Source organism: Trichoderma gamsii, assembly GCF_001481775.2.
Source record: "Trichoderma gamsii strain T6085 chromosome Unknown Scaffold_81.2, whole genome shotgun sequence".
Lineage (NCBI taxonomy): Eukaryota > Fungi > Ascomycota > Sordariomycetes > Hypocreales > Hypocreaceae > Trichoderma > Trichoderma gamsii.
The window spans coordinates 1-20,398 of NW_020171418.1; the positions used below are offsets into that span (position 1 = coordinate 1).

At 46.3% G+C, this 20,398-nt stretch overlaps 5 protein-coding genes across 5 annotated transcripts; 3 read left to right on the plus strand and 2 right to left on the minus strand.

The window, feature by feature from the left end:
• Positions 1–1,849: 1,849 nt before the first annotated feature.
• TGAM01_v210970 (hypothetical protein) lies at positions 1,850–5,702 on the minus strand (the record flags this gene model as incomplete). Its single annotated transcript, XM_024550942.1, has 4 exons — positions 1,850–2,334; positions 2,384–2,793; positions 2,925–4,382; positions 5,143–5,702. The coding sequence occupies 4 exons, from the start codon at positions 5,700–5,702 to the stop codon at positions 1,850–1,852; spliced, it is 2,913 nt and encodes a 970-aa protein (XP_024404311.1).
• Positions 5,703–7,181: 1,479 nt separating this feature from the next.
• On the plus strand, positions 7,182–8,231 carry TGAM01_v210971 (hypothetical protein; the record flags this gene model as incomplete). The annotated part of the gene is made up of 2 exons (XM_018810746.2): positions 7,182–7,208; positions 7,572–8,231. 2 exons carry the CDS (start codon positions 7,182–7,184, stop codon positions 8,229–8,231), a joined length of 687 nt encoding a protein of 228 aa, XP_018656055.2.
• Positions 8,232–10,482: 2,251 nt separating this feature from the next.
• On the minus strand, positions 10,483–11,026 carry TGAM01_v210972 (IBR finger domain-containing protein; the record flags this gene model as incomplete). The annotated part of the gene is made up of 2 exons (XM_018810745.1): positions 10,483–10,490; positions 10,555–11,026. 2 exons carry the CDS (start codon positions 11,024–11,026, stop codon positions 10,483–10,485), a joined length of 480 nt encoding a protein of 159 aa, XP_018656054.1.
• Positions 11,027–12,771: 1,745 nt separating this feature from the next.
• TGAM01_v210973 (hypothetical protein) lies at positions 12,772–13,685 on the plus strand (the record flags this gene model as incomplete). The annotated part of the gene is made up of 2 exons (XM_024550943.1): positions 12,772–13,025; positions 13,085–13,685. 2 exons carry the CDS (start codon positions 12,772–12,774, stop codon positions 13,683–13,685), a joined length of 855 nt encoding a protein of 284 aa, XP_024404312.1.
• Positions 13,686–17,685: 4,000 nt separating this feature from the next.
• TGAM01_v210974 (hypothetical protein) lies at positions 17,686–18,015 on the plus strand (the record flags this gene model as incomplete). Its single annotated transcript, XM_018810742.1, has 1 exon — positions 17,686–18,015. The coding sequence occupies one exon, from the start codon at positions 17,686–17,688 to the stop codon at positions 18,013–18,015; it is 330 nt and encodes a 109-aa protein (XP_018656051.1).
• Positions 18,016–20,398: the final 2,383 nt, after the last annotated feature.

Consider the following 20,398-nt stretch of genomic DNA (forward strand, 5'->3'; position numbering starts at 1 on the left):
GGTCAACAAGATATAGACTCATTAATCAGCTTGGTGAGTCTTAGTCCGATTACCTGATGATAGTACTAACTTCTCAGGACATATTTGGTGGATTGACTGTATCTTGTATCAGCTAAAGGGCTTTTTTGAGAAGATTGATGAAATACAGGATGTGAAATTGTGGTTAAGACATCATTGGAGCGAGGAAGGCTCCCCCACTTCCGATATGGTGCCTGTACTGGAGAATGGATTATGGCTCCCCATGGAATAAGCTGGCTCAATACATCGATGGACGGATAATGATGACTAAAGAATGGTTTAATGTGAGTAGTCTATTGCCGTCTACCTGGATACAGCCTCCACGTTGAGCTCGCTATTCACGTTTGAAGTTGCAAATGTCAGAGAGTAACTTCCAAATCTTCAAATCAATTGCCTTAGAATGAACTATTCGCCTCCTATCTATAATACCTTGAAAGATAGGAATCTTCTAATAGAGTGAAAGAAGGCGAGCAAACTTTATCGATGCGAAAGAAGATTTCTTATTCTCGTGTCACTTAAATACATAGGCTACTCCCGGTCCTTTTAAATCAACTCTACCCCCGACATTGTGGGTCATACAAGGGTTGATTAAATCAATACTACCCGTAATAATAAATACCTTAATACATAAGCTAATAGTATAAAAAAGACTAAAGCTGCTACAAATGACTTCCCAAGGTTGTAAAACAAATTCAACTGCTAAAGATATTTACAATATGCTCAACTGAACTAATGTATAACAAATTTAACACTTTACATACAGGTTCGCCTTTGTTCAAATAAGTATTGATTTGTTTTATATTATTTTTACTAACATATAGAAAAGTTTCTAAGCCAACCCTATATTTAACTTGACCAGAAATTGAAACTTCAATATCTACAATGCCTTCTTTTATTATAACACTTGACGGTCCATTTAATCCCGAAGGCAGTGATCCTGATCTTCTTCTTGTTGATAACTGGCCAGAAGATGAAGTCAAGAGTATTATGGAAACATGCTACAGTGATCTTCGCACAGCTTTGAGCTCAAATGGAAATTTTAGGTCTTTGAGATTTGCAGGACTAAACGCATCTTGTACAATTACTGTTAACAAAGATAAAAAAAAGGTTATAAGCTGTACTATTACTATTACTTGGTAATGTTACAAAATCTATTATTATAGGCTCTGGGTATAGTACTTTTGGGAAAACCTTTTCAGTTGTATATTATTACATTCATTCATTCATTCATTCATTTATTACGCCCGGTGGAAAGTCCAAAACGGCATCTATGAACCCATAGCACGTGTATATTCTGAATCTTAGCTTTCATCTCATTAAAGCGCAGAAGCCCTTATCATCCAGTTTCTGCTCTTACAATATGGTCTCTTGCTTCACTACGGTTTTTCGTGAAAACTAACCTTAAGTAAAGAGCCGGGCTTGAAGTTAAAAAGAAACCTGCAATATGCTTGGCTTCTGCCTTTATACATATACGTAGTTTATTTTGCTTGAGTAACTTACGCTTTATATTACTTGAAAAGGTATCCTCGTCCTGGCGTTCTCATTTGATAATGGCCCTGCACTGATCAACCCACTTCGGATCATCGTTCTGGAACACCTCTCTGATGAAATCCGCCGGCCTACTCATCAGACTGCCCAGCAGCCGTAGTCGCGCCCGCAGCGTTTCTTGGCTTGCTATCCGGAGCATTTCTGACTTCGCGTTCAGCTCATTGCCCCTGCTATCAATCCAACCCAATGTCGCAAGCATGTTGTTCGTTATCCTGTATTGTTCTGTGGACCGAGGAGATGGCCCGTCAGCGAATTGAAGGTCAATTCAGTTGCTTTCATGCCTTCAACATAGCTTACCTGTCGCCTCGCGCACGTACTGCGTGCTATACATTGTTGCCTCTTCCTCTCTCTTCTCCTGACCTCGCGCCTTCTTCCACACGAACTGGTCCGGCTCGAGGAACCACAGCATCCGTATTGCCAGCAGGGCCGCCCGCGTCCTTCCCCTCTTCTGTTTGACCTTCTTGCCGGCGATGGCGAAACCGACGACTTCGTCCTGGCTTCTTCCCCTGGGCACGTTGTACACGACCATATCTGATGTCATGCCCACTGTCAAGGCCAGCATGCAGAGGAGCCCGACCTCGGGCCTTGCCTGGAGCTCTTCCAGCAAGCGGTGCGCTTTCTTGTAGTGGTTGGTGAGCCCTGCGTGAGGCGCCTTCATGTGGCCCGGGTTCTCCAGCAGTTGTTTGAAGCCGCGCTCGAGCCCGTCTGGGAGACCGCCGCTGAGGGGAAACGTGCACCCAAAGTCGATACAGGTCTCCTTGGCCCTATCTTTTGCTCTCCCGCGCGATCTCCGACTCGACGGCTTTCCGTTTCAGACTCCCAGGATGTAGATTCATGGCCCAGCCGACCAACGAGCTCTTCTCCATTGACGGCAGCACCCTTTGGGCAATCGTCGCCGTGATGGTCCCGCGGGAGTTCCCCAGAACCCATTCGACGCGGTCGCGTCTGAGCGCCGACCCGATGTGATATCGCCTCTGCTCGGTTGACTTTTCCGGATTTCCCTTGCTGTACATCTGCCGGAAGAGAGAACTCAGCACGGCCAGCCACGTCATGTTCTTCGAGCTGAGGGTCCTATCCATTGCCTTGTCGTTACTAGATTGGAGAGCTTCCAGGATGTGATCGACATATCTGTCTTGCTCCAGCTTGTCACTTGTAATCGCCTCCTTCAGCTGGCCTTGCCCTTCATCTAGGGCGTCGTTGATTTCCGCTACGATACTGCTAAATCTCCTACGTACACATTGCTAGTTAGCTCTCTACATCTGCATCTGCATCTGCATATGCTGCCGCTTAGGGCCCGGCAGTGGCTTTTTGCTGTGGTGGTATGGATGATGCTTGGATATCTAGGTAATTGTACTTACTCGGAGCTGAACGCGGCTGTGCCGTTCTGACCCGCGGCCTCCCAGTCATCAAGGCATAGGCGACCCTTTTGGAGCTTTTCCCGTTGCTCGTCTGAAAGCTCGACTCTGCGTCCCCGCTTCTGGAGAAGCCTCCGGATCCTCCCTGCGAAAAACTGCCGCATCTCGGGCACGAAGTGACTACGGAAGACCTCCTCTATGTACTCCACCGCAGCATAGGCATCCTGTGACAGAAGCTGGACCCTGGCCTCAGATTCCCGGCCTGCCGCCACTTGCTTTCCGTAGTGGTACTGTAAAGACGCGGCCTGTAGGAGGTGCACTCGGCGGTTCTGCACACCCGGCCAGTTCTTTAAGTTCATCCTCCCCTGGCCGGCCATGTTCAGTCTCCCCGGGTCGATGTAGGGGAACGCATGGTTCCTGATGCTCTCCATCGTGCCCAGATACCTGAAGGCCGTGCTTGGTAGCACCCTCTTGTCGCCAGTAAAGCAGAAGCTCCCCAGTCGATCAACAGCCGCCATGGCTTCTCCCAGCTCCACCGTGAGCCCTGCCTTCCCCCCACGCTTGAACTGGGCGAGCATCGAGGCCGCGATGAGCTCGAAGAGCCTGGCGTATGCGCACAGCACTCCGGGAAACGCTTCGGGGTCGAATATTCTGAGCACCTGAGTGTACTCCTTCTGCGCCGTAAGGAAGAAGCTGATCAGCTGCGTCATCGGCCTCAGCACCATGGGCATGGTGCGGTGTTCTGGGAGCAGCTGGGACACGGAGATGGTGATGACCTGCTCCATCCTGAATGCGTACTCGCCCTCCTCGATGCACTGTTCAAGCCGGCTTGCTTCCCGCACAAAGGGGATTGTACGAAACCTGGCCTCCGGGCTATTTTCACCCGTCAGTTGGTCTAGCAGCTTTTGTTGCGTCTTCTTCGCCGCAGGCGTAATGCCCGGTCCCGAGACTGGCAGGGACAGCGCGGCAGTAGCAATGGCCTGGCTTGCGAGGAGATCCTGTGGGTTGAACCGCACCGTCTTCTTGATGTTGGAGTAGCCTTGGAAGTAGCCGGGCGTAACTATGTCGGCGTTGTCGTTCTCGCAACTCATGTTAGAGCACACCGTCCGTAGCACGTTGTCTATGAAGTCGGGGGGCAAGCATGATGTGAAGTTACCGTGCCGAGGGTTAAAGCCCAGCGCGTAGTGCGTGAGATTGGCGAGCTTGCGGTCCTTGTACTGATCGTCGACCTCCTTGAAGTCTGCAAGCAGGCAACTCGGCTCTCCATTGCCGAGACAGTTGATATCGGCGGCGAGGGCATAGGCTATGCTGTCTATAGTGTTAAGGTCAAAAATAGCATCAACGGTCAAGCCCAGCTGGCGTAGGCCGGGTGCGGTCTCGGCGTAATGGACCAGCCTCGCCGCTCCACCATCGGGATCTCTCTCTGGTGCTGTTTGTTCCCGGCGCAGGTTAACCGGAGGTCTGGAATTCGCACCAGTTCTCCTCTCATGCCCGTCTTGTGAGTTCTCATTCTCTTGTTCAGATCCAGCGGGACCACTGCCATGGGCGGTGACGATGTCATCTTGCATCCCTGATATATTGCCATTGTTATTAACAATGTCCTCGCCATGGTCGTTATTACCATCACCTTCATTATCTTCATCATAGTTATCGTAATCATCATTATCGTAATCATCGTTATTGTCATTATTATTATTGTCACCGTCGTCATCGTCATCCCTCCGAGTCTTCTCCAGCTCCTGGACGATGGAAACATACCAAAATTTTTTTCTTGGAAAATTGAAAAATGAACGCGACAAACAACCTTGCAAGGGTTATACTGGATTATTGGAAATAAATTGCAACAAATGGAAGGACTAGAATTTGGGACAACAGAAGCGACATTTGCTTGGGAAATAGGAGCTTGGGAATACGGGAAAACTATACGTGACTGGACAGGCCGCAGGGCTCGTGTCGACAGCAGCAGGCTCCGGCAAATCCAGCACACCTCAATCGAAACGTTACCCCCATACCCGTACGAGTGGAATGCCAGCTGGGTCCCTGCCCAGAACCTATCCTGAACACTCATCTCCACGATTATCCGGATACAAGCGCCCTTTGCAAGGCTGCCCAGTCAGTCAGGGAGATCTGTGCCGTCTCTTGGCTCCACAGGCGCCACGACTCCTCGATCCCCCTTCCCAATATGGTGCTGCTGACGCATTTGTGGAAGTACTCGATAAACCTCTTTGCGCGCCAGCTCTTGAGCGCCGTTCCTTTTGGCTTGGCCCGCTCTCCGGGTCCGGTCCCCCTTCCGTTTTGACGTTCTGATCGGCCGTTTGGCCGGTCCGGTTCACCATCTGTGTCTTCCCCTTCATCTTCCCTCCGGCCATCACCAAATGTCGCTCCTCTGGGATCAGGGGCGACGATAATAAACCACGTCATCCCCAATCCATCGGCTCTAATCTTAAATGTGCGTCCGGTCAAGCTAAAGGACAAGGCAGCATTGAGGTGTTTGCCGGAGTAAGGAGCTGCCCAGTCCTTGAAGGAGATGCTGATGGAATAGAGAGGATGGCTATCGGTAGCCTTGGAGACGGCCTCGCCGGGTTTGCCCAGGATGGCAAGGAAGTCGAGGAAGAACGTCGGAATCACCCGATCAGGAGCATCTTCGTCGCCGCTCTCAACCTTCCTGGATTGGGCGGTGTGATTGACTGAGTGTTGCCTCTGTATAAACTTGATCGCGTCTGTGGCACTGGAGATTGTTTGTTCCACCCTCCGCCGGAACTTCGCCGCTGTTGTATGCATGTAACTCCACTTCTACCTCCGTGGGGAGACTAATTCCATTTCTGCTGCAAACATATAACAGCTTCACAGAAAACAGTAGGAATACTTGTCTGTCAAATATACTTGTATTAACATATGACCTTTTGGAAATTGCGGAATAATCGTACAAAAAGCAGAAACAATATAACGCAATGGGCAGTATTAGAGACGAACAAGCGGCTTCAGATTTATACGGAACTGGAGTACGCCTCGGGTTTTACTTTCAAGTTATTGGACTCCTTTTTCTATACTACGCGAAAAAGCTGATGGAATTAAAATGACTTGCGGGGGGACGATGCCGGCAATTTTGGTCTCCTGGACGTTTATTGCATCTTGTGGTCAATCTAGCCCTGCCGAAGGCCTTGTAATCCTCTCTATTTCTTCGTGTTTGTGGATTCCAATCTCTAGCACCATTTTTCTGTTCAGAAACGTGGAAAGGAGAAGTCTTCGCTACAATTTGCTGCTGCTCGGCAATAATATGGTCCTACGGTTTGCAATTTGGTTCTCGGCTACTCTTTACAGATAGCTACCACCAGTAAACGGTATATATAATATCAGATGTATATCGCAGCCGGCTGTCACAGAAATACTTAATTGTTAAGTATGACGTGTTAATATGCACAGGATGTAAAAGAGAGCACAAATAAATGATATAGAAGAAAACCACGGTTCTGACCGCGTTAGTTATGATAGTAGCGGGTGTACATTACGGACTGGAGACTTTAATACGGTTAAATAGGAATCCCTTAATTATAGTGGGAATGGGGTTTCTGTCGAAAGTGAGATCGACGAGATAGACTCTTCTTGAGAGTGCTTATCCTGATAGATCTTACTGAAATATAATGATGTAAAGTCCAATACGACTCTTGGTCACGTCAAAGTGCGTACTCCATACTCAGGCTGGTGCGAAGTGGGAGCTGCGAATCCTGGTTACTTTGAAGTGGGTGGCCAACGATCATAAGAAACTAAATTCCTGTCGCGTGCGGCGTCTTACTTCGATTCAAGTGGAGACGTACCCTCCACGATGAGGAAGGAGACGGACGTTGATTGGCAGACGCAATCAATGGGTAGTATGAGAATCTCCCGTCTACCCAGGTTTCTTGTACATTATCCCCCTCATAATCTATTCGAATACCTTACGTTGAACTTCGTATCAGTGTGCCATTACCCAACCATTGACTAACACGAGGCCTGCGAATTTTGCGGCTTACACGGTAGGCCGCCCACAGCTGTAGGCCACCTGCAGCCTAATAATCCCATAGGATGCACTTGATTAAGTTGATGGGGATTTAGCAGTCTCCATCATAGCCCAACCTGAAGAGTGCATTTGTAGACTGCCCAAACATTAAATGCTAGTTTTTCTATATAACAATTTCTCTATATGTGAATTGGCGTGTTTTTGTGTCCGACGCCAAATGGAAGTCCACCAGTGATTAACTGTCCCCTGCACAAGAATACCCCATGAAGAGCACAGAGAGCACAGCCCTCGTGAGCTAGTGAGAGTCGAGATGGTTTTACATTTTCATAGTTGGCATCTATGGCCCCTACAAAGCAGTTTCTGTCAGCCTAGTATGTAAGAGCCATGAGATAGTCAAACTCTAATTATACCCTGTACGGGCGAAAGACGGCCCGAAATAGATCACTGCGTTACCTAATGCTGAGCGTGGCGTGATTCATGCGAGCGAGATGATATCTCAATCAATAAAATGTCAAATATAGTGCTGTGGACCAGCTTGTATATAGCATCCACATCCGTCATCTTTCACTAAAGGAGTCCTTTCGACAGAGATATTAGATCATGGCCTTTCCTTCGGAATATAACAGCAGCACAGCCAGCATGACACGCTACAGGTCGGCGAGCGGCGATTTACTACGACCCGTAATACGCTCGTTGGCGAAAGCGTGTATTTTCGTGCTCGTCTTTCCGGTAGCTGGAACGACGCTGACGAAGATGGCTCGTACTTTGTGGATGCGGATCCAACCCTGTTCGAACACGTTCTCCGCTATCTTCGGAGGGGCAATCCTCCGCTGTTCTTCAACGTCACCACGCAGTCTCATGATTACGCAATGTATCTGGCTCTCCTCGGCGAGGCAAAATATTTTGGTATCTCCAAGTTGGAGGATTGGATCCAGAACGAGCGTTATCTGGCTGCCGTCAGAGTTCGATACAGCATCGATATCTTTGGTGGCAGCAATATCTTCCAGGCACTACCGAGACACTTTAATACTGTGAATGCCAACACCAAGTTCGATTTCTCATATGCCTTGGGGAGTTCAAAGGTTTTTGTATGTCCTCGAGCTGTCGCCGAATATCGCGGACACCCGGAGCGATGCGGTGCAAAGTGCAACAAGACTCGTAACGGGCTACCCGCCATTTTCGAGGATGAGCCGAGATTGCAGGTGGCATGCATTAAGACGGAAGTGCTTTTCGAAGCGGGACTCGGTAACGGCTCGACCAATGTCAGGAAGTTTAGGAATCCATCAAGTTGTACCATGCAATCACAATTTTGACAGCCAATTATGCTTGAGAACCGTTCATGCATCTGATATTTGATCCTGGCAAGGATGTCCTTTCACACCTTGCCGTCATTGGGATTACATGCAAATATATAGCGTAAGCTTCAAAAGTTGGTATCGTGAGCAGCAGACCCACAAACACTCCATCCTGCTCCTGTACTGCATTGCCTTTGTCCAGGTGGCTGCTAACAATACCTGCAACTCGGCAGAGATCATTCCTGCTACCGGATTTGTCGACAGGTCCAACCAAAACGCAAGTCCCAGCACACACAAAAGTGTAGCGATTGGGGAATGGTGACAAATGGTCGGTCATTGCATCATCATCGAAACCTCGTCGCCTCCGTTTGCGACACTGTTGCTTCTCTCACTCCTCCTCTTTCCTCGCTCTCAACTCTAGTAGAGTTGATTTATTTAACCCTGTATGACCGACTATGGCAGGGGTAGAGTTTAATTAGAAGATCGGGGTAGAGTTGGTTTTTAACGATAAAGCATAAGTCCATGGAGTATTAATGTTTTCTATTATGAAGCAGCCTCTCTCTCATCTATCCTAAATAATAAAAGCCGGACTTTTTCAATAGAAAATACTACTTCAGTTTAGCGCGGACATAGGTTAGCGAAATAGTTCAATAATATTTCTATCTATTACCGCAACATGGCTATAACTCCCAATCCACGGCCACAATAACCATCCGCAACACAAAAAAGAAAAAAAAAAACGATCCCAAAACTGTGCTATGGCTAATTACGACTGATTTCACGCCTGTAGATATATTAATTTCCCAACTTTCAGATGCTGAGGCGGCGTCATGAAGCATTGTAGTTCATTAAAATTGAATAAGACTAGAGAGTGATAGACCATTACGCCACAACGAACTGTTGTCTCGAGAGCCGCCTTGGGGCCCCGCTCTGCGATATGATGCTAATATCGGTACTAACGGTGGTAGCATCAACCGAAACACTGGATTTGGAGATTTAATGCAAAAACGTTTAGCGTAGGTTTAAAGAAAAAGCCATCATTATTGGCGGCAAACATGGTTACAACGATGCTCTGATCTCTGCGGCCGAGCGCCATCGATTTAGAAGATCAGGCGCTTCTTATCGATAAAGCATAAGCGCATAGGGTATTAGTAGAGCAGCCCCTTCATCGGTTTAGATAATAATGAAAGCTGGAACAGTTTCAACCATAAATACTACATCATTTTAGCTCGGTCATAGGTTATTAGGTATATTCCAGAAATAATACTTATTTATCTGCTTATTTACCTGCTTTCTATTTACATGTCTATTTATCTGTCCGTCCAGCCGCCTGTGGCCCATCTGCTAATATACCAATAAAAAAAAAAAAAAAAAAAAAAAAAAAAAGAATCCTCAGCTGGATATTAGAATCATATGATTTAATGATTTTCTTTTATATCAATATTTCAAAGACTATATAACAAAAGCTTAATGTATGTTACTCAGAGCCGGTTGTATCGGCACCTCCGACACGCTAGAATTCGACAATCGCGGCATTCATATATGAATTGGGGCAGTCGGTCACGGCACTCTTCACACTGAAAAGCACCATTTCGGGATCTCCACCTTTCATGTGAACACTGATGGTTTTCAACAAGATTATATCTTTCGTGCTCCACACGAACAGCACGATCTGCCTCCTCCATTAGTCTTCCGCCTGCGTCTCGATCTACAAGAGCATTCGCTCGATCGAGCAATCTATGCTCATCCCACTGGTCACAGCTACAATCTTTCCACTTCACTCCGCAAACATAACAAAACTGAGCTCCACAGCGACAAGCTAACAGTATACCTATTAGCAGAGCAATATCGAAGGGGCATTGAAACCTACTGATATGATTGCATCCTGTGATCAAGTCGACTATCCTGTAGCATGAGTAACACCTCTGCCAGCCATTTTCTGCCGCAATGCCAAGAAGGTCTAATGTTGCCGTATCTTGAGGACAGTTATCATTATGAGACGGACTCTTGCAGATAGAGCAAGTCTCGCTCTGACACTTTGGGCATGTCGCTATATCCCCTTTGATAAAGACTGGAGGAATAAATGTAGAACAATTCGGTAGGTGACAGTATGTCCTATCTTTCGTAGCATACTCTAGCTCCTTTGCTCGATATTGCCCAACCAGCTTTCCAGGCAAAAAAATCTGATTAAGGCCGAGAGGTATCTGTTGGCTACAGCAACGAGGAGGAAATAGTGACTCATCATTCATTGCCGCTTTAAACAAGTTCGCTATGCATCTGCGACAGTATTCATGCAAGCAGGGACACTGCACAGTTTCGAAGAATGGGACATCTGTCATACAAGAGACACAGTGTCGCTGTTCGTTGGCGGCAGCCGATGCAACAGTCGGAGTTGCCCGGCTTGACGAAGGTTCTCCGACAATCAGAGGCTGGTGATTCCCAATGTAGAGCGCTGTAAGCTTCTTAATCATCTCTTCATCCATGAATGTTTCCGGGGTGGCTATGCGCGATATCTCTTCCGGATATTCGCCATGTATAGCAAACTCTCGGTCACGCGCTGCCTGTTTCTCTTTGAAGACATGGTCACTAATTAATTCACCATCTTTCAAAACCGCATGAGCGATACTGCGGCTCATGATGCGGTCATAACAAAATGAGGGAAATGACTCGAGCTCTTGCTTATACAGCTCTGCTGCAAGCTCGGCGTCGGATTGCTCGCCTTCTCGCTGCTTTCCTTTAATCAAAATTTGAGTATCTTGCAGCTGCAGCTGGAGTATCAAATCAAGCGTCGTTTGGTCGATTTCGGTATCCATGGTTGCTGAACGCGTTCTTGCCGTTTGTTTTCTACATATGTTATTAGATGTGAAAGGCGGGGTTTGAGCTTTTAGGCTAGTAAAAAAGGCAACGGTTGACGTGGCCGCTAAAAACCTGATATTTATACATGGATGAAGTACCTTTACATAACGTATCAATACTGCTCTAAATATTAGAATATAGATTAGGAAATATCTATCTACAATATGTATCGATTTAAATTACTATACATAAACCTAGATACCATATTAATTCTTCGACAGTCTATAGTCTGTAGTTTGTAGTAGTGATCGATGAAGGTCTACTATTCTCACAGGCGAGCTTTCCCTCTACAAAAAAAAAATAGCAAAATAAGAACATCTCTCATGATGCTCTAAGAAATACAGTAAGAAGGAAGGTAGCTAGTTGACTAGTCATGCCCTACCAATTGATAGTTAACCACCCGGGTAAATATGTCACTAAGCCTTGGGAGAACCCCCGGGCTGGCCTTAGCCCGCCGGTGCCGTGGTGGTCCGATAATTAAGCATAACAAAATAGATCCACCGAATTCATTAGCTTCCATCTAGACGTCAGGCATAATAGCAATCGCCTCATTTGGCCTTCATGGTCTAGATGGTCTTGACTGAATGATCTCGTCTCTATTTAGACTGGAGAGGCCAGGCACAATGGAGGCTCTGATCAAAGCCTTGCACCTGACGTTGAGTGCAGTACAATCTGCGTCGCAAAACGCGTACAGAGGTCCAAGACAATAGGGAACGAAAGCGACCTTCAACTAGTGATAAATTCCCACTGGACTAATCCTCAACCACAACAATCTAGGTTTGTTAGAGGACTTTTGAATAAGGTTTAGAGTGAAAGCTTGCCTGTGGGAGCAGTAGACTAGGATTAATTCAGAAACGGCGAAGTTAATTCATTACGTGGAAGTATCGTAGGTGTTTAGTATACGTCATACTACTAACATTTTGCCAGCTATTATTCTGTGCTATCGAATTGTTACCATTTACTATTTTTTTCAAGACCTTTCAGACCTGAAGTAACAGAATCTCAATTCACAGCTTCAAAACCCATATACTTCACTGTTGCCCGTTGTAGACATTATTCTTGCTTCTTCCGTATAGATTTACTTACCGGTTGCGGACGCATCTTTTACTAATTTCGAGAAATGACGTGACAACTTCCTTATAGGTGGATCTTCAATGTTTTATTCCGCAAAAGGCCAATGAAAATGTACCCCATATCTACCCGCCTCAACCACCATAGAAACTGATACCTTATAGTATGATACTCAGAGCCGGAAACGGATCAATCATCCTCCCTGCTTCGCAGAAACACAAGCGATTCAAATGCTGTTTTGCGGCTGACATCACGCAGTACTAAAAGCCACGCCGGTCAACGCAACCAAAGTCATCGCTACTTGTGAGATGTAGATGGACTAGTAAGTCTAGACTATAAAAGAACTGATACAAGCCACCATCAAGCATAATAAATCAGTATAGCAGAGCTGTTAAACTGCTTGCAATAATGATAATGAACCCGCATTCCACAGTAGCATTCATGGTTGACTAAGCCGCAACCCCGCTCAGACATTCCCCCTCTCCCTTATTAAGTCTGTAATCATGCCCAGGCTTCGTTCTTCCATCTTGCACTAACAACAAAACTTCTTGCAAGTCGCCTAGCTGCGTTCAGCTTTGCCTACTGCTTGTTTATAATCGAGTCAGCATAATATAATCGAGTCATCATCAAGATGGCAAAAGATTGCAGTGTTTGCGCCGAAACCAAATCATCAACGCAATTCCCTACGTCACAAATTTCTCGAAAGTGCACCCATACACCGACAACGTGCCTGCCGTGTATAACACTCGCCATAAAAACGGAGCTTTCCAGCAAACCATGGGAACAAATTGGATGCCCCGAATGCGGCATAGCGCTCGAGCACCAAGACGTGCAGAAGTATGCCGATCTAGAAACGAGGGAAATGTATGATAGATTGATGGTACTGTAAGTATTAAGATCGATCAATACATATACGATAAGCGTCTGATTATTTCATCTGATAGCCAACAACTGGAAGGAATCTACCTCCGAAAAGATTGCTTTTCATTTTATGTAAATGCCAACGACTGGAATGAAGAAGCGTTCTTTGCCGTTATGCACATACTTCATGCTCAAACAAGGCGATTTCCGCAAGGTGATTTCCGCAACGTCCACGACCTCTCTGACTTTGAATTCAACGATTTATATCTCGACGCCATGTCAGGGTCCTTCGAGTTCGTGGACGACAGAGTTACTAAGACATCCATACCACAGTCTCTCATCGACCAACAGACCAGCCCCAACTTCCTCCAGCCACAGATATATAACGTCCAATCTTCATCTTGGACACCTTTTAACAATGAAGTCAGAACACTTAGGCGGGGAGATGTCCTTAAAATTGCATCCTGGAACTTGTTTTTCTCGGTTCCCGCCACCGTCGCTCGTGCCTCCGCCGCCATCGCCTATTTGCGGACCATGCTTGGCCCAGAACCTCACAACCTCGGGGTACTTTTCCAAGAACTCCGCCAAGAATCACTAGAAGTCATCCTGGAGAACAAGTGGACTCAACAAAACTTCGTCCTCTCCGAATACAGAGCCACCATAGTTCGATGGTGCAGACAATGAATCCTTTGACGAGAAACCCGACTGCATACACAGTCGATATTTTACTCTTATGATGATTTCGCGGAATTTGCCAATATCAAGCTGCTTCCGTATCCCCTTAGTCTCTGAAATGGAGAGAGATGCCCTTGTGGTTGACGTTCCCGTGTTCAAGGTCCATGGCCCCGAAGCATCAAAACGGGCACTTCGCCTATGCACAACGCACCTTGAGTCACTCTACACAGGAAAAGAGCTCCGTTTTCGCTAACTCGTCCAAGTATCAGCGCTGCTGAAAAGCGACTCGCCTCAGGGGCAGAGAATCTGTGGTGAGCTGGTTGGCGGCGACATGAATTCGGTTAATCCGTCCGAGCACAACACTCACCGAGCACCCGAGTTAGGCCTGAAGGACCGTTGGGAGGATGAGCCAGCGCCGACACCGCCGGCCTTAAAGCCCTTCCAGAAAGATATCACATATGGTAAAGCCAGAGGAAATACGTGGGGCTACCAATCCGACAGAGCTAGAAGAACACGAAAACGGTTGGACAAGTTTCTCTACACAGGGTCTATTGAGACGTTTGCGTTGAGTGAAGCTCAGGACATCACTGGAAAATTGGGTCGTTTTGGAATAGGGCTGAAAACCAAAGCAATTTTGGATGATATTTGGGTCAGCGAGCACTTTGGGATCACTATAGGTTTTAAAAGTTGTCTGAGGGCTTGAACCCTGACAAATAGGTTCACTCGAACTCCCTAATCATTCCTTGCCCATCGAATTCAACCAAGTCTCATATAAATCAAAAGGTACTGTATACCTAGCGCCTCCTAAGGGAGATTAAAGCCCTCAGCTGTTCTCTAACCCCATTCACGCATAGTTCCTCCTCTCCACTCGCAACATTGGACGGCTCATTACGACCATAGCAAGGCCCAGTTAACTTTTCGCCCTCGATGGCGGTGGTGTTCGTGACAGCGGTCATAGCAAGGACGCCCTGTGGTGTTTTTCCCTACACTTCTACTCGTGCTTCATCACAACATGTTAATAGTGGCTTGCTTCAGCCGAGGTGTTACTGTGGGCAGAGTCTGATTGGGGAGCATCTGGTCGCCCTTCGTTGCCTGGGCCAACTGGGTTTAGAATAGCCACAATATTTCGCCATAGGCGGATAAGATTACGATAAGATTACGATAAGATACGGGCAGTGCCTAAAATCATAAAGTCATGATTGGACAGCCCATATTCTTGGCAGTAGGCCTATTTTAAGACCCGTCCGAGCTTGGGGACCTAAACTGGCCTCAACAAGCCGGGGAATCAAACGCCTAGCCGAAATCGTCGAATAATCACCGTCTCGGATATTTCGCCAACGTCCGCTCGAGAAAGACGACGAATCCCGGTCTAGGAAGACTCCATGGCGGGGATTTTCCGAGAATTTCGACCAAACACCTCTGGCGAATTTTCGCTGGCATAGTCTGCTCCAAGTTTTCGGATAATCTTGCCTGGATACGCCTGCTTGGATGCTTGATACTACGGTTGACTATAGTGACTTCTGTCTCAAAACACAGTGCGTTGACTTTTTTATTACTAGGGATACCCTACTGAAAAATTAAACCAATTAAAAATTTAGATACTTATTTTAGGCCCATTTTTATTTATTAAAAATTCTTTAGTACAGTGTATATAATTTTTATTCAAACTATATACCTATATAGCATTAACTATAGAAATTACTGTAAAAATCGCTGCAAATTGGCTGCAAAAATCACTGCAAAAATCGCTGTAAAAATGACGTAAAAATCGCTGCAAAAATCGCTGCAAAAGGCCTGCAAAAATCGCTGCAAAAATCACGTAAAAATCGCTGCAAATTGGCTGCAAAAATCACATTAAAATCACTGCAAAAATGTGACGAACCGTACACTAGATAGTTAGTAATACGAGGGCTTCCCAAGGGACAAACCTAGAGTTCAGTTCTGGGTTTATGTTGGCGGAGCGATCAGGAGATCTTCGGGCAATGTAAACAGTAATAACAAATGTCACCAGATAGTAAGCAGTGCAGAGCGTGTTGCAATCTTGATTCTGTGTTAACAACTGGCTATCTAAGTTATCTAAATGAGCGTGGAGAAGTGAACTTATATATCCAGTTGGTCTGGACGGGATCGAGGGAATGTTCCTCGATCTGGTTGAGGATCGTTGTTTGTTTTATCGATCTTGTGGTGGATCGAGAAGTTGTTTCTCGATCCGGTTTTGATTGGTTGCCCGGTCCTAAGTTGATCCGGTTCCGCCTACCCTGTAGGCCCATTGTCGCGACCATAAGTGTTGGGTCGTGACAAAAAATCGCTGCAAAAATCACTGCAAATTGGCTGTAAAAATCACATAAAAATCGCTGCAAAATCGCTGCAAAAATCACTGCAAATTGGCTGCAAAAATCACGTAAAAATTGCTGCAAATTGGCTGCAAAAATTACTTAAAAAATTGCTGTAAATTAACTGCAAAATCATATAAAAATCACTATAAATTAACTACAAAAATTACTATAAAAATTACTATTAAAAATAAGAAATAAAAAATATAAGTTAGAAAAATACTTATAAAATTATTTATTAAATTAGCTATAGAAAATGTAACGATCCGTTATACCGTTAAGCCAACAGGGCAAAAGATTAGGCCAATAATCGCTATTGTAGCAATTACTGTAATGAAACCAACTGCTTATAAGGGATTCGCAGTTCACAGTGAACCAGGTTGTGACAGAAAATAAGAAGAAAAAGCTTTAGAAATATTTATAGGTTAGCTGTAAAAATTACTGGTTTTTTAATAGCTAATTTGCAGTGATTTTCGCAGGCCTTTTGCAGCGATTTTTGCAGTGATTTTTGCAGTGATTTTTGCAGTGATTTTTGCAGTGATTTTTACATGATTTTTGCAGCGATTTTTGCAGCAATTTTTACGTGATTTTTGCAGCCAATTTGCAGTGATTTTTGCAGCGATTTTTGCAGCCAATTTGCAGTGATTTTTTACAGTGATTTTTGCAGCACTTTTTGCAGTCATTTTTACGTGATTTTTGCAGCCAATTTGCAGTAATTTTTGCAGCGATTTTTGCAGCTAATTTATAGTAATTTATAGGGAGATATGTACTATTTATATTATTCCTGATTTTTATGTATATAGTGTGATTTTTACTATATGGGGCTCTATTTAGGTGTGTAAAAATCTCTCTTTTTTAATTGGTTAATTGCAGGGTGTTAGTGTAGTAGAAATTTGTTTTGAGACAGAAGTCGCTATAGTCAACCGTAGATACACCATCCCTAAATATAATAACTTCTGCCAATTCACATTACATGACTAAACACCACTTACTTTTATATACTGTACGGTACTTTAGCTTCTAACGAAAGAAAAAAAAAACATCCTGTAATTTATTTCTAACGTAATGGTAATTCATCTGCCCCTTCCTCAAGCCCTTTTGCTAAACAACCATCGCATTTGGGGCTAAACCAGTAAAGTCGGCTGTATTTCAGCACCCCAACTGCCAAATCTGCATTCTACGAAGTGGCCTTGTGTTCTTGGCTCGCCGCACTTGCAGGTGCATCTGGTGTCGTGTCCGAATCTTTCATGGTACTCAATGAAATCCCCGTGTCCCGATCTTTCCGCGTAGAGCCTGTGAAGCACGGCTCTTGGGAGTTGGAATTCCGGGGGCTTAGGGAGGGCGTCAAGTCGCCAGCGTCTGTAGTAGGGCGGTCGGTTCTGGTCCCAGTCTAGCTCCCGGAGCCGTTTCCTTTCGCTCTTGGCCCACCTCTTGATGTGGGTTATCGTTGCTGTTCTTGATACCGGTGGTGGAAGCTCTGACCCTTCCTTCGCGAGTTTGTCTGCCACTTCGTTGCCGTGTATGTCCTTGTGGCCTGGGGCCCAAGCTACCTTGGTGCGAACTCCTGGTTGGAGATCTTTTGCGATTTTCCTGAGGCCCATGTAGGCGTTCTGTGAGGAGTATGGTGTTTGTTTGCGTTTCTTATTGCATCCATCAAGACCAAAGTCGGTGGCGCCATGTACACGAACGCATTGCTGTGCTTCTTTGCGGCCGCGGGCATCAGGCAAGGCGGCGATGGATTCCAGCCCACAGAGTTATTTACGGCAACGGTGGCGGCGATGCTGTGGATCTTACGATTGGCTCTCCTGGAGGACTCTTCCCAAGATATGCGGCTGGATGTTGAAGACATTCCGGTGGAGAAGATGGAGTGGTTCGCGGAGCAGCACGCCCAGTGGCTGTGCATCGACCGATCCACAGTGGTCGGGACCATGATCAGGTGGATGGCGTATGGCAAGGGCACGTCGAAACAAGACTCTGGCCACACACAGCGTACGGTGGACGGATGACTACGAGACGCTTAGACATAACGGGGAGCGCGTGTGTATCCACGGGTTCCAGAGAGCTGCATACCGAGTCAAGCTGAACATCTATTAAGTCATGGGAAGACTGCTTGGAGGTCAGTGGCCGACGATTGGGCCGAACATCGATATAGAGTACATCCAGGACGACATGACATATCTTGGTGCCGGGCAATCAATCGCCACGAAACAAGACCAACGGGTGGCTTCGAAGTGGGCCGGGGCTGGCCATCAAGGCCACGCAGTCGATACTCTTCGATGCCATTATTACAGAATAGTGTAAAACCAATCAAAAAATTGAGCAGAAGAGAAAAGGCTTACCTGTAAAGACTGGCCGCTGTACTCGCCTAACTTAAATCCTGTTGAAAATCTATGGTAACTGCTTAAAGAAAAAAAGGTGTAAAAACTATCGGGAAATATCATCAATAGCGAAGGATTTGACTTTACTACAAGGCTCTGTAAAATTGCTGTCGGTGTTTGGGAGGATTTTGATAATGACCTATTGGCAACACTCGTTGAGCCGATGCCCCGCAGGCTGGATGTTTGTACTTGGTGTAATAATGATCATCTATGATATAAAATGCAAAGGTGACTGGCGTGTATCTTAAACTATAAATTTAAGAGTTTAACTTTAAAGCGGGGATTATTCTTAGACATTGTTACGACTTGGTTCCCCGTAACAGGCCAATACACAATCCTAATCTCGACATGGACAGTTTCCTTTCTCGTGCGTGAGCCGGAGCCGTTGCTGCTTTAGCCGGAGTAGTGCGGGAGCAGTGTCGGAATATGGTGTGTGACCGCGGCGCAGCCCCAGAGTCCAATATCGACAACCCGGTCATGGTTCCCAGCCCCTCTAAAATTGGAACTACTCGCAGGGATGCTTTCTTACACCCCCTGACGCATTAAGACTCAATTAACAGACAAATTTTGCTCTTCGTTCTACCATATAAAATTTCTGCTTGTAAGGATACTGAGATTAGTTGAATTGCATCGTCTTGAATTTAGATTATGCTATGAATTCTCCCCCTCTGAGATCAGCGAGCTTTACTAAAGTGACACCTAGGATAGCTAAGGGGCGGCCGAACCCACGACTAGTAGGCAACTTCTTGATTCATACCACCCTCCCCGAGAAAATCCGCCATGAGTCATGTTAGTGAGGCAGATTATGTGCCTCGTGGCTTCAACTGAGACTTGCGGCCGCTGTGACTGCAACGACAGGGAACTGCCGGTTTAGCCGTTGGACTAAGAGAGGGCGCGGTAGGACGGCGTTGGCCGAATATTCAGACTCGCATAGGAATGACGGGGCAATCGGGGTCTCAGATTCAGGAGATGTGAAGCGTCTGACTAGGAAACGCATGAATGGTGCCTCTTGTGAGTGGCATTGGCAATCGGGAAAGCTTCAACATGTGGCAAATTTAGGGGTAGGATGGTTCACTCAGCACACAGGATCCCCCCCCCGATCAAAGGCAAGGACCAATCCAGGAAAGTCCACCGCCTACATATGGATTGCGCATGAAAAATTACAGTTCCACGGAGGTGGCAACGAATTTGTCATGAGGTTGCATCCTGAAGCGGCTTTAACAAGGAGGAGAGCATGAATATGAGCCCCTTAGAATGCATGGGCCAGAAGTGACAGTCCATGAAAGCCTTACTGTAATGCTACCGGCTTCATTATGCCATCACCCTTGACTAGCTGAAAACAACCTGGTGGGTGTTGGTGTGCTGCCTTGTCCTTAGCATCACCCCTCCCCCCTTTTCTCTTGATATCATGCACCTTGGCCGTCGCCTCGGCCATCCTCCCCGGAGAGCTTTTCCTGAAATGTGCCTCGCTTATGCATGATCGTGCCCTCCAAGACACGAGAGATTATTGATCCCCTACACTCATGAAACTTCTTTTCGCTGTCACTCCTGGGTACATAATATATCCCCGACTCCGCATTAGACTACGACGTATACACGTAACGAAAGCTTTGATATTTAGGGACAACAACTTCAGTAGACTCTGCAGAGAGCCTCATTGCATGACCAGTTGCAGGCCGTCCAGCTGACAACGGAGCGCGGGGAAAGAGAATAAGAAAGTTTACGCTGCCGCTGCCGGTGAGGCTCTCTCTTAGAAGGCAACCAACTTCAGGGGTGGCCAGCACTGTAGGTAATATTAGCGGAGCCATGTGATTGCGGTCTGGAACCTCTTTAAGAGGCTGCGAATTTTGTAGGTCATACATCGCTAGTTAGTACGTAAACCCCTCTGGGTGTGAACCCCCCCCCCCCCCCCCCCCCCCTATCACAAGCCCATCCCCCTATCCCACCTATGCTCAAGCCTATTCCTATACTCATTAATCAACCTATTCCAAATAGATATCACACTTTCTCT